Raw genomic sequence first — 13,452 nt, 5'->3', positions numbered from 1 at the left:
CACAAAGACTAAGGAACAAGACTGATGCATATTGTGCGTTTGTGCCTTCTAGGGATCAAATCGTGATCCTGATATGGAAAAACGTACATTGAATGGAAGTCAATGCAGTTTCCTATCAATGAAAGCTGTGCAAACTTTGTCGCTGACAAGCTTTTATTTTGAAAGTCAAATCAGTCTTATTCATACAAGTTTTTTAATGCAGATTTTTACTTTCTCTCTACAGATACAGATTTCATGCCTCAAGCTGATACAACCCACATGTGCAAGAATGATTCTTTTACTCAAATGAACATTATATGAACACCTCAGTGCATGCACCATATTATATGCAAGTTCATCTTGGAGGAATTTACTACTAATCCAAACCCTGAGAGAACAACACACACAAACTAAATAAAAACAAGATCTTCAACCACTTCAAAACCTTCAAAAACCCAGACAACCAATGTTGGTACGGTATGTTGAGCTCTCCGGGTCACCATACTCCACATCCTGTTCAAGTCCCTTCCTCAGAACCCCCCCAAAGGCAAACAGACAAGCAAACAGAGGAAGGATCGCTCTTCCTGTGTACATGCACAGATAAGATACATAGAGCACAAGCAGGTTAAATACGAGGAGAAAAGATTCTGCATGGGATAAAATGAAAGACCAATCACAATATAAACATTAGAAACAGTATATTTAATTGTATATCTAAGTATTGAGTGCAGTACTTTTTCAATTATCCAGCTAAATAGGTTTCTGTAGAGCTCCATATGATATTTAACGACATAATAGACTTTCAGTGAATACTCCTGGTTGGATGGTGTCAGTGCACCGGTGTCACGTGTCACATGGGGCTGTGTATGCTAATGACAGCACAGAACAATAGGTGGCCATGCACATTTCATGGCTGTTGACCTAAATGCCGGCGTTTTAATCCAGACTTGGCCCTGAAAGCAGCTCAAGCCCGACATTCAGACGCAGCCCGTGTGGCCTTGCCTCTGGTCAGAGAGTGAGACAGTGTAATCTGTCTGGATCGGCCAGCGTGTTCCACCAACCTGCCAGAGCCACGAGTACACGACAAGATCTCACCGTCAACACGATGAGAAGGTGGGCAGAATTAAGACACAGAAATATAAACCGTGTTAGTGTTTAACTGAGTGTAAAGAAAACCACGTTCCCACCACCACGGGCCGGTTGGGAGTATTGGGGCCAAGGGGCCGTCATGATTAGAAGCGTGTTATTCCAGGGGACGCCACGATGCATCAATGTCACGCTAACCAACGTCCACTCACCCCCCCCCACCCCCCCACCCCTCGTACAAGACTATGCCCTCAAAACTCAGCAAACCAGGAACATCCAACTCTTGCTGTTGTCTTTGTAATGTGTCAGGAATAATAACTGTATATGGTTCTATATGGTTCTGAGAGGATTTTTAATAAGATACTCAAGGGGCAACTTTCACTAAAGAACTTTATTCTCTGTGTGGTGCAGGGTATTTACTAAGATAACTTTCTCATCATGTGCACAGTGGTGGTCTGATAAGAAAGTGACCCATGTCCAACAATGGGGCCATAATGATAGAAAACTTTAAGTTTCTCGAAAAGAGATATTTTCAGGAGGATCACTGTGCATTTAACACTTTGCAACTTGCTGTGAGAGTGGGATCCTTCCAGTGCTCAATTTCTATCATCTGAGATGTGTTTTCACTCCAGAGTTTTTCTGTAATTGCTCATGAAGGTATAAATAAATTTGCACAGAACTGAATAGAATATATTAAAGATGAAAATGAAGCTCTTATTTAAATGGAATTGGTAGATACAATGTGGAGCGTTTAGATTTTGGTCTAAACATGTGTTTTTAATGGTTTTAAGGGGATTTTAATTGATGGTAACTACATAAAGACTTCCTTCCTTCCTTCCTCCACCCTCTCCCCACATCTACACAGCTGCTTAGCCTGATGAAAACAATGTTAAGAATCGCGCACGGAGCCTTTGTGTATTGAGTTGTCTCTCTCTGCCTTTCTGCAGCTCTCACTCACAGCGTGGGGTCAAATTGTTTGGGACAATTTGAAACTGCTGCAGTGCCGAGACCTGAGAGTGACCTTCAGCTCTGATGCACCTGCCCGGAAGGATTTCACTCAAACGAGCTGACCAGACTGAGCGATAAAGATTGGGAGGAAGAAAAAAAAGAAGTGTGAATTTTACTTTTCATAGACCAAGATCGCTCCTGTAGGCTTTTCCATACCTGTGTCAGATTATTACAGAAGACACAATACATCTGTCCCATTTCATCTCCATTCTTCAGCTGGTTGTATGAACTGAAAAAGGTCTTTAAAGATTTCAGAGAGAGTCGAGTATTTCAGCCCTCACAGCTCAGCAGTCTAAATAGTCTGGTTCTGCTTGTGGCCTCTGGTTAATGGGCAGACTGGCTGTCAACCCGATAACATCACTGGGTGAACAGGTTTGTGAAAGGCAACACTCGCTCCTTCTGTTTTATGGTCTCCTCTTTATCACTATTTCCACTGTTTAATTATTCCTGAAAGATTTCTACATAAAAGAGAGAGAGTGGAGTGAGTCCTGAACTGCTAGCTGTTCCCAGAATTAATGAATTCATTGATCAAACAATGAAAAGACAGTGAAATCTTATTTTCTGCCTGCCCGCTCAGCTTTGAGATGTAAAACAGGATTTTCTCTGAAAAGCAGCAGCTGATTCTTTTGGCCCCGATAACGGACGCCTACACTTAACATTCAGTCTGAGGAAGGAGAGTGGACAGAGATGGGTTGTTTGAAGATGCTTAGACACACACAAACACACACAAACACACACACACACCCATCCACACCAACACACCTGACAGCTGCACTTTAACGCCCCGTCCAGGTTATAAGTCTAATTATCCGGTGGTGGCAAGTGTGTGTGTGTGTGCTTGTGTGTGTGTGTTTGTATACCAGTGGGTGGGGGCGTGCCGGATGGCTGGGACCTGTGATTTGATTTTTGGAGGAGCAGATGGCAGGCTGCTGCTGGAAGGCATTTGGGGTGTGTGGTTTGTGTGGGGGGGTGAAGGGGTGGGTTCTTTACTTTCTAGGAGAGCAAAGTAAAGCCTTCTTTAGAATCTATGGGATTAGTTGGGTTACCATGTGTTACTGGTATGTTGTGAGTCTCATTTAAAGACCTGATCATATTTGGTGACACACACCTTCAATAAAGTTATGACACCTAAAACAAAAGAAGATTTGTTTGTATTTATGAATTTATACAACATGAGATTTATTTTCTTATTCTTTAACTTTCCACGTTTTTAATGAAACAAATATAATATAATTAATATATGACCCGAGTAACTTAACATAGTTGCTTCAATATTCTGTACACACACTGTCAGTTTAGCCTTCTGAGCCATCTTTGGGTTTAACAGCACCACAAACTACAGCTCCAGTAAAAACCCAACTTTATAACTTTTAATATAGATAACTGCAGGGTTGTTTTATTGGGAACCTAATAATACTGAGTGCATTATAAAAATCGAAATGACGGCTATAAAGGCCAGGATGATGTCACTGTAACAAGGGGTATCTTTGTGTGTGTGGAGCGCACATCCACAGGAGTGTCATTGGTTTGGTGTCTGTTTCTGTGCCTCTGTGTCATTTTCAAATACACACAACAGAATATTCTTTTCACTTCGGATGGAAAACATTTCCCTGGCCTCCAGTGAACTCTACAATACACTGATTTCACTCTGGGCTGGATGAGAGTGATAAACAGATATCGATTTTCTGGTACGGCTCGGTGGTTTGAAGGACAACATGCTTCCCAAAATGTTTGTGTTGACGGTATTGGAACTGACATTAGGAAACGCCCTCTGCTCTACAGCCAAGATATAAAACACTGTCCAGCACAAAATACAGGAAATTAGTCATTTTAATTTATTCAACCCCGAAAGGAAAAAAAATCACTATATATTGACACATTTATGGGTTTATGCATGTCGTCGATAATCTTAGGAATTTATTGTTCCTTTATGGATTGACACAAATCTCCCAAAAACTAGATTCATCTTTTAAACATGCGATAATTTGTCTGACATTGTAACATGTATAAAGACTAGAAGAAATAAAGACTATGTTGTCATATGTGAAATATTATTTTCCCCTGGGAATAAGAAGAATCCCCTCAGCCTAGATTACAGAGTGCATGCACTGTGTTAAAGTGACTGCTGCTGTAATGGACAGGATGTTGTCAGGTGTCCAGCTCTGTGCTTCGGTTCAAGTTACAGGCTTAATGGGTTAAAACCTCCAATTAGACTTTTAATTCGATCCTGAGACGATCCTGATGCAGCCGAGAGACCAACACGGGTCAAAAGCAAAAGACATCATGGCGAGGACATTCACGCTTTAGCTTTGGGGTCGTTGCACTGACAGATGTGAAACACACATTCTGTCTGATGCTGAAAAGAATATCCTGAAGTAAATTGCTCCAGGAGAGAAGAAGCATTTGTTAAGTGTGTGTAACTTGTTCACATAAAGGTTTTCAGACAGAAAAGGCTTTAAATCCCCTGAATCATCTTCAGAAACACTACTTGACTCATACATATAAACATTCAACTCTAAAATGAATTATTAAATCTGAAATCTGTTGCTTGTATCCAAAGGAGGAAATGCTGTGGAGGACTTGAGCACTTGGTGTCAGACTGAAGGATTCATGTTGAAGGAAAAGAAGACATCATTCATCAAATGACGCTGAAATAAGAGACGGCTGTGAGTAATGGCTGACGTGTTTATCATTTCAAATCCTGTGGGGAGAATCTGAAGAAGATACATGATGTGGTCGGTGTGAGTTGTGTGATGTGTCATTGGGAATATACGAACTTGAAATAGTAGAGTGTATCTCCACAGTCACAACTAAAATGATTGATTGATGATTTGAAAGATAATACGCAGCTAGAAGGAAAAGGGAACGGGAACTTACTGCATCAGATCTGCCTGATCTTAGAGTGTAGACAGCTGATCTAAGGCCAGCCGGGTTCGCACAAAGGTTTCAAATGATATCTGGGTTAATGTCGGGTTTGGTCTCGCTGGCTGGACTCTCTACTTGATTTATTCAGACACAAACAACACAGCCGTCATGTTGGGGTCGGGCTCGGCTGATTTTCTCTTAGGGTTCAGACAGACCTTTGCTCCACAGCCACAGAAACAAACAAGTTTAAGAGCATCCAGCACATTAAACTTTAAGCTGTGATTAAGTTAAATATACAGTGATATTCTGGATACTATTAAATAACCCTGACAAACCTTATAATCTGTGTTCCTGTTGGGTGCTGGCCTGACAGAGAGGACTCTGGTCCGGCTCTGTCAGAAGAGATAAGAATCACTATTCTCATGAGTCACTTATCTGGACTGTCGGCTCACAGGAAACAAACAGCAGCTCTTTTGCTTTTCAGACTTTACTTTTTTTAAATGAGGACATTGTTCCGTTTCACGTAAACTAAACGTCAAAGCCATTTCAGCAATAATCCGCAGCTCAGTGGAGTTGTTCATTTAATTATACAGTTGAATTTCACTAACAATTAAACAGCTGTTTTAGATTTTATGAGAAAAGACTTGGTGACCATTTTGACCTTTGTTCATGAACACGTTTTTCACTGCAACACCGACAGTAAACATGAATATCTAACCTGAAATCCACTGACGCACGATGTGACCATTTGCTGCGTCACAAGGAAAATAATCGTATTTTTTTCACTCATTTAAAAAAAATCCATTGTAGGCAATGCAAAGCAGAAATGTGGGAGCAATTATTCTTATTTAAGCTTTAAAACGTTGCAGTTCTTCTTGTATTTAATAGTCTAAGCTATATTCCCTGCCTTTTAAACTTTATTCTGTCATTACCCAGGGGTCTGTTTTATGTCCTTTGCTATAAAACCTGTTAAACTGGTGAAAATTATTGTATTTGTATCTTTGCATTCAAAAGTTTAGTCCTAACTAGAACTCTATATTCATAAATATGATGTGAATCTCATAAATGCATTCCAGCCCTTCCACAACCTCACATCTGTTCACCTAACTTTTCCTTTTCAAGATCCTGTCAAGGTTCAAAAGATTTGTTTGAAAACTTAACTTTTATACATTTCCTCCTTTGTGATGTGTCATTTATTTAAGTATAATTCATCCTTGACATTTGTCACGAGCTGCAGTTGTTTAAAATCACTTCTGCAAGAGGAGTTAAAACAATATAATCAATAATCATAATGTCAGGAGACTCCCAGATGAGGAACCTTCGATATAAATCACCGGGTGTTGGAGCTCACCTCATCTCCCACCACCAGGGACCTTCAATGAGAATCTCAGATGCGTTACAGCGGTGAACGATTCCCAGACGGATCCGATTCTAGCGTAACCAGCCTCTGACGGCTTCACGAGGTGCGGAGGACACTGCACTGATGGCTATACCGAAAGGCCTGAACTCCAAAGTGTATTCATTAGCGCCTTGTTGAAATAACTGTGACTGTGTAATTACGTATGGATGATTAAGGAGGATGTGATTACCGATGTGCTGACACAGCTGAAGCTTGTAAATCACAGCGGTTTCTGGAGATAAAATCTTTCGGCTCAAACGCTCAGCCCCGCAGGTCCATCTGGTTTTCATGTGCACGTCGTCCGACCTGGTCTCACTGAAGACAATGCAGGGAACTCCCTCTGTAACGGCCGTGTTATGTAATGGTGGTCTGTGAGCTCATGGATTGGCAGGAACCAGAAGGAACATTGTTTCTATGGATGCTATTGTCATCTCCCCAAGAGGAGACAGTTGTAAATCATACTCCGATGATGCTTTCAGACCAAGGAGGTTTTGTTCCCACCCTTGTTCATTTGTTTGTTGGTTGTTTTTGTTTGTTTGTTTGTAAAACAGGATTGCGCAAACACTACTTGATGGATTACCACGAAACGCAGTGCAAGGATGTAGTATGATCTGGACAAAAGGGGTGGATCCAAGAATGTTTCCATCCCTTGCTTTAACATTGCGAGAGAGGCGTCTGTTGACAATTATTTCCGTCTCTGTTTTTATGTTCTGTTATACTGATATATGTCCAACTGTCTCTATTATAATAATATAGACATATTAAGGGGACTGATATCTATGCGTGTGTGTAATATGGCAAAGGCTGATTTAACTGTTGGGCCTTGGCGGAGGTATCTCTCTACTGAGTCTCATAAGCAAGTGTTCTCCTTGACACACTCACCTGCTTGCCCTCCAACGTGTACAGCCTCCTCACGGCTCCAGAGTCCAACTTGATGGCCTCGGTGATGTCGGTGAGCACCTGATCGAAGGAGTGCGCCGTCTTCTTGTTGAGCAGGATGCGAACGGCCTTGCGCGGTTTGACGCCGCTGCGGATCACGGTGACGAGCTTGGGCTTGATGAAGTCCTTGGACTCGCGCTGCACCAGCTGCATGAGGGAGGAGAGGGAGCGCGAGGTGCCGGTCTTGCAGCCCACCGACCAGTTGGGGTTGACGTTCTTGGCGTAGTCCACGCGTCGGAAGGGTTCGTTGGAGGCGCACACGTAACTCTCACCTGGAGGAGGACAGAGAGTTGAGGGTAGATATAGTCAACACAAAACCCACACGCATTCATCACACGTCAAGAATGTGTGTGTGTGTGTGGGGGGGGTTGTTTTGGAGTGATTGTTAGATGAGAAACTGTTGTTCCTGAATGCCGACGCGTTTCTTCAGCGTGAGTAAGAATGTGACACATATTTTCTCTGGTGGCTCCGTTCTATTTCTAAAGTATGTCAGTGTCCTTGAAGAGGAAAGCTACTGCTCAACAGGCAAAGACATAATTCCTCTTTCTGCATAATGAAAAGCATGATCACATTTATTGGATCCAATAGTGGAGCATTGTTTTTGCCATATCATCAACTGCAGCAATATAATAACTTACCCAGTGGCTGGGGTGTTGTGTTTTAGGAAAACTGCATAGTAATCAGGTCAATCTCTGAGCCCATTGGCTGTCGTCTGACAAAGAATGAGCCTGTGGGGGCAACGGCCAACATTTTGGGCCCCCCGGTGCAGAGGGTGGATATCTGGGCCAAGACGGTCTTCTGTTCACCTTTCACTGTCCGAGTTGTTGTTTGTAATTTTACCAACCAGATTACAACTGATCATCCATAAAAGTGTCATAAAATGATCAAATTATCGTAGAGAGGGCACCATGTATCATAAAAATACAATAATTATTGTACATCTGGCCACACTGTCCTTTTTCAATCTGTTTTCAGAGATTATAATGAAGCTGGCCGTGGAGCAAACAGACATGTTCGTTTCAAAGCAGCATAATCCTTAAATCCTACAAACCACACAAATATGTCAGTTAATAACTTTTAGAAAAATGTTCTTTGTGAAACCATTTCCACTGTCTTTGGGTAAATAGTTGTTTTTACTGGTTGCTGGATATGTCTCAAGACAGATGAACGGAGCTGGAGTGTTAAAAAGACCGTTTGAGACAGTGCGTCCCACGATACCTGGTTTTATTAAGCCTGCAATTAACCAGAGGCTAATTAAAGAGCTGGGACGCAGCTGGGGGGGGGGGGGGAACGAAATAAAACTGGGGCTGTCAATCATCTGAGGGGAACTGTCAGAGCTGGTGACAAGTGTGTTCCCTGGAGACCCGGGGATCTCAGGTGCTACGTCTCCCAGTCATGTGTGAGGCCGCGCCTCCTCCGCCCGCCACCGGCTGCTGTCCTCATCTGCACCACAGCTGAGCTCGACCTCACCAGAGCTGCCTAACCAGCAACTACTGCAGTGGTCACACAGCTGGCACCAGTATAAGACCTCTGAAGAGTAACTGGGAATCATAAAAATGTGATGAGGCAGTATGAGATTTATCATGGCCACAACAATGTAGAGATATAAAGGTCGAGCATTTTCAACATCCACCTCCATGGATCCATCATCCTTACAATCAGGATGCAGCTCAGTTTTTAGCCTGGAGCAAAAAAATCTATAAATCTCCTCAAATGAGACATTTAAGATATTCATGACTGAGGGGCTCCTACAACTGTTAAAAATTAAAAGGCCATGATGACAAATCTTGGAAAATTCCCAGGAATCAAATGATTTCGTAAAAAAATATGCTTTCATTTTAGGTAAACATCAAAATGTTATTTTGGATACGTGTTCTGATGAACTGAACGAGCCCTGAATCACAGACGATAGAGGGCCGCTCTCTACTTTCTGTGATTCAGGGCCCATGAGGAAGTTCTCGTTCAGCTTCCTCATTTGGTTCAGTACCGTGACTCATGATGTGACATCCCTCTATCAGGGCTAACTCTATAAACAGCTAGAAAATGTAAATATTTCTAATGCCGGAATTCCTCATAATCTTTAGCCGAGTGGAACATCCCCATTAGGGGACTTCATCTCACCATTTGCTAGAAAATAAACCCTTCAGTCTGCGAAGTTATTGTCCCATCTGGAGTTCCACTGTCAGCACACTGTCCACACAGTAAACCACAAAGCTTCCGCTCCTGCTACCTCCCTGTGTTGTTTTCCACGAGCGCAGCAGTTCAATTTGGCTGGCTGGCTCCCGTCCGGGCCGTAAGGGGCACACATGTGAACGCTGCTTGATTGGCTTTGCACACAAAAGAGCCCCAGCAGGCCTCGGTCAATGGAGGACGGACTGCTGAGCTGTGCAGCAATGTGCCCTCCGTCTGTCCATTTGGATGGGTGAGGAGACGAGGACAAGACACTGGAGCCGGCCCACCTGCAGTCCGTCTCATGTTTGAGATGTTTTGACACCGACTGTCAATGCCAGTAAGAAGAAGGATTAAAGAGGATTCTTATGTGATTTGGGTGAACTGACCCTTTAGCAGCTATTTTGTAGAACAAACTTTTTCCTCTAAGTTTGTGCTTCTCGTCTACACGAAGACAAGAATCACTCAAACAGATATTTTTAGTGGTTGTGTATCCACGTGCACATGTACAACAGAGAATTTGGGGAACTATAATGTCACAGCTCACTTTGTGCATGTCCACAGAAACAACAATGGCCGCTCTACGTTTTGTCTAATCACAATGTAGCAATCAAATCACAATCACAGGCTTCTTCTGCCTTAACCATTTCATAAGCAAAGATATAGGTTAAAGAACTTATGAGCTACTGGTGTGATTTTACCTTCAAAAAACCTATCCGCAGTAGTGTAGACGAGGCCGCAGTTAGTTGTTGAGTTGTCGGTCAGAGGTACAACTCTGGATCAAGCCAATGCACCAAAAAACAACTTAACTCCTGCTGCAGTTTGCCAAAGTAGTGATGCCACAGAAATTGAGATCAGACACTCGCTGGCCTAAATCTTCCTCGGGTCTCTCAGGGGGACCCGGCACAGGAAGTGAGCGGCGTGGAGGATGTGACACCAAAACTAAACCAGTACATAAGAATAACGACTGCAAGCGAGAGGTCGGCGGATCCTGTGTGTGTGTGCGTGGCCGGGCGGTAACCCCATCACGTGGAAAGAGGATTGCAGGGCAGGTTGGAGCAGACAGACATGAAGCTTAACTCATCACGGAGAGAGGTCAATGTCCCCTGCAGGGAGGACAACACAGCAGGACAGTGAGAGGACTGCTGACTGGGCACAAATCGTGAGTCTGCAGTGCAACGGCTGCATCTGATAAAGTGGTTTTAAAAAAACACATTTGTTTGGGAACTTGGACTTTTCTGTTACTTCAAACTATAAAATCATTGCAATCAGTCAGTTTCCAGTCCATTAAAGCCCATTAATACCCCCCCCCCCCCACCCCCCACCCCTTGCTCTACATGGCAAGCAATAAACAGATAGTGTGGATATTGGAAAAGGGGGGGAATCTTCCATCTTTTAAGCCCCAAGGGGGAGATTAAGACTTTAACGGCAAATTGACCTTAAAACAAAAAAACACACAGTCATCAAACATTTACTCCCAGGCAGTGGGTTTGGAATACACAAACTCAAAGTGGAGGGAAGGGAAAGACCAGCTGAGATGAAAGAGCAGAAGCCTGGATCTGCACTGAGAAGTCTGTGTGAGTGTGTGTGTGTGTGTGGGGGGGGGGTCCTTGTGTGCATGCATGGCACTGGGTCAAACATGTCACAAGAGTTATGTCAAGGATGGAAAACTGGGTGAATGAAGAGGGAAGATTTGCAATTGCATCCATTATAATGCAATGCCCCCTGGAGATAAATGGACAGAGTTCTACTCTCTCTGTGTGTGTGTGTGTGGGGGGGGGGGGGGGGGGGGGGGGGGACTTTGTGGAGCTAGACTTGACCTGCCTGACCTCAAACCCCTGGCCTCACTTTCCCGAGGCTGTAGTGCACATCTGCATGAGCCAGTCGACCAATAGTCAAGGCAAAATTTAGCTTTTAACACAAATAATAATCGATTGCATGTCTGGATCGATGCACATTAGTCTGTCGTGCAACCAGGCCTCTTTCATAGTGGCAAGAGGAAGGCAATGCATCCATCATCATCATCATCATCAACCCTTACCCTCCACTAACTCTTCCAGGCTGCTGATCCTCCTGCCCCCGTCCAGCACGTACAGGCTCCGGACCCCCTGGGGCAGGTTGACGTTGTCCGACAGGGACCGGGTCAGCTCCATGAGCAGCGCGTCCAGGGACCGGAACCGGTCGTTGGACACGGCGTACACCAGCCCTTTGAAATACTTGTCCCCGTTGCGGTAGAATCGCACTTTCTTGGCTTTCTTCTCGGAGGTGAGTGACTGCAGGGTGCGCGTGCGGTAGAAGCTGCAGTGCGCGCTGTGAGCCGGGCTGGGGACCGCACCGTTTCCCCTGGAGCCAGGATGCGCGGACCCGGGGCCCGGGTTGTTCCTGGGCGTCCGCTGCATCTTCTCCTCGAAGTGCTCGAACTCGATGCTCCTGCTCAGAGACATGTTTAATCGTCCTGACAGAAAAACAAACAGTTCACACTTGAATCCAGAATGAGTCCGTGCACGTGTGCGTCTCCAGTCACTCCCAGACCAGTGTGCGCACTCGCTTCTGCAACTTCTGCTCGTTGCAAAAACCAGCTTCCAAACAATAAACCACTCTTCACCTCCACGGACACTGAATCCAGATGAATGAATGGATCTTCTTACAACACCCCGCCGCAGGAGCAGCAGTAATCCGAGTGCTACAACGCGCAGCAGCAGCGGAGTGTGACAGGCATCGCTGTGGAGTTTCCAAACCAAAGTTGGGGTGCACCGCAGCAGACTGACCGCAGACCAGCTCCTTCTTCCCTCACATCCTCCCTCTCACTGGAGTCTGAGTCAAACTGTCACATCACTGGATAATGAGGGAGCAGGGAACCTCCCCAGCCTCAGGGTCCTAATGCCCCGAGCGTCGTTCCAGCTCGTGTGTCTAGGACCTGAGGACCATGAAGCCTTAAAGGTGCAGCCTGTCAGTGAAAGGGATCTGAGGGATTCTTTACCCTAGAATTAACCCTTTATATTTACATAGGCAGTGGGTCCTCTCTACGGAGGTGGCCATGTTTTTCACTTGACATACTTAACGTCTTTTGAGTTTTTATGACAACTGAAGGTTACCACAGGTTCTCTTTCATGTTTGGAAGGGGAGGGTGAGTTGAGGGAGATTAAGCTGCAACATGCAAAATCACCACTAGATGTCACTAAATGCTACACTCTACTCATTGAACCTTTAACTGTCACTGAAGTAATAAATAACATCTATCTATTCATCTATCTGGCCTTATGTCTATTAATCCATCGACTGTTGATCATTTTTTTTAAATTGCAAATATTTCTTTACCGTGCACCCTTACAACAAAAGGTTTTCTTATCCCATGTACAATCCTATACCAGCAATTTTCATGGGAATCTGTTCCATAGATGCTGTGTAATTCTTCTAATAAACAAACAATGTAGAATGGCCCTTTGTTGTGTTCAAGGCCCAACAGTTGCCACGTGAAACAACATTTAAATTCACTTGATCTGGATTTTTTATAGGATCTGCACCAAACCTTACACACTCATAAATGTCAGTACCCTAAACAGAATCATCAAGATCCATGAATTATTCTCTGCTGGACGCTCTATCGGAAGTCTGACAAACAGTGAGCTTCATGGGTCAAAGCCAGCTTTACACTCTGCCTGTTGGGTTCATCACTGTTCCCCACCAGGCTCGTACCTTCCTGTCACCACCTGGCACCGCACGGCACAGTCCTGAGCCTCACCCTCACTGCAGCTAGACAAAAAAAACAACACAAACAGGACAAACACAGTGTAAAGGACAGAATGGGGCTGAGTTAATCCACTTTTCATATACATTGGCCTAATTCACAAAGCCAGTGCAACAGAAAACACTAATCTGTGACATTTAATGAGCAATTACAGGGACAAGCTAGTTTTTAAAGACAGGCCAGTAATTTTCTGACAGAAAAACAGTTGCAAGTATAGTCAGAGTTATGGTAGTTTGGCTGATAGCTGAAAAAAATCTAC

The 13,452-nt window shown here is 44.0% G+C and overlaps 1 protein-coding gene across 9 annotated transcripts in view; it reads right to left on the bottom strand.

Moving 5' to 3' along the window:
* The window catches only part of dclk2a (doublecortin-like kinase 2a), a 33,286-nt gene extending 21,019 nt beyond the window's left edge, over positions 1-12,267 (bottom strand). For 8 of the 9 annotated variants that reach the window (XR_009920721.1, XM_062387885.1, XM_062387886.1 and 5 more), the window contains exons 1-2: positions 11,487-12,267; positions 7,220-7,548 (exon numbers count right to left, since the gene is read on the bottom strand). Coding sequence is in view for 8 of the 9 variants with exons in the window: in XM_062387885.1 (XP_062243869.1) it covers positions 7,220-7,548; positions 11,487-11,889 (732 nt within the window). In the remaining variant the exon portion in view is untranslated. Of the gene's footprint in view, positions 1-7,219; positions 7,549-10,146; positions 10,374-11,486 lie in introns of those variants that run through there. The other variant, XM_062387890.1, reaches the window with a different exon arrangement.
* Positions 12,268-13,452: the final 1,185 nt, after the last annotated feature.

The sequence above is a fragment of the Platichthys flesus genome, chromosome 5 (assembly GCF_949316205.1).
Source record: "Platichthys flesus chromosome 5, fPlaFle2.1, whole genome shotgun sequence".
Taxonomy (NCBI): Eukaryota; Metazoa; Chordata; class Actinopteri; order Pleuronectiformes; family Pleuronectidae; genus Platichthys; species Platichthys flesus.
Note: the sequence above shows the minus strand (reverse complement) of the source record. Positions and strands in the feature narration are given on the sequence as shown.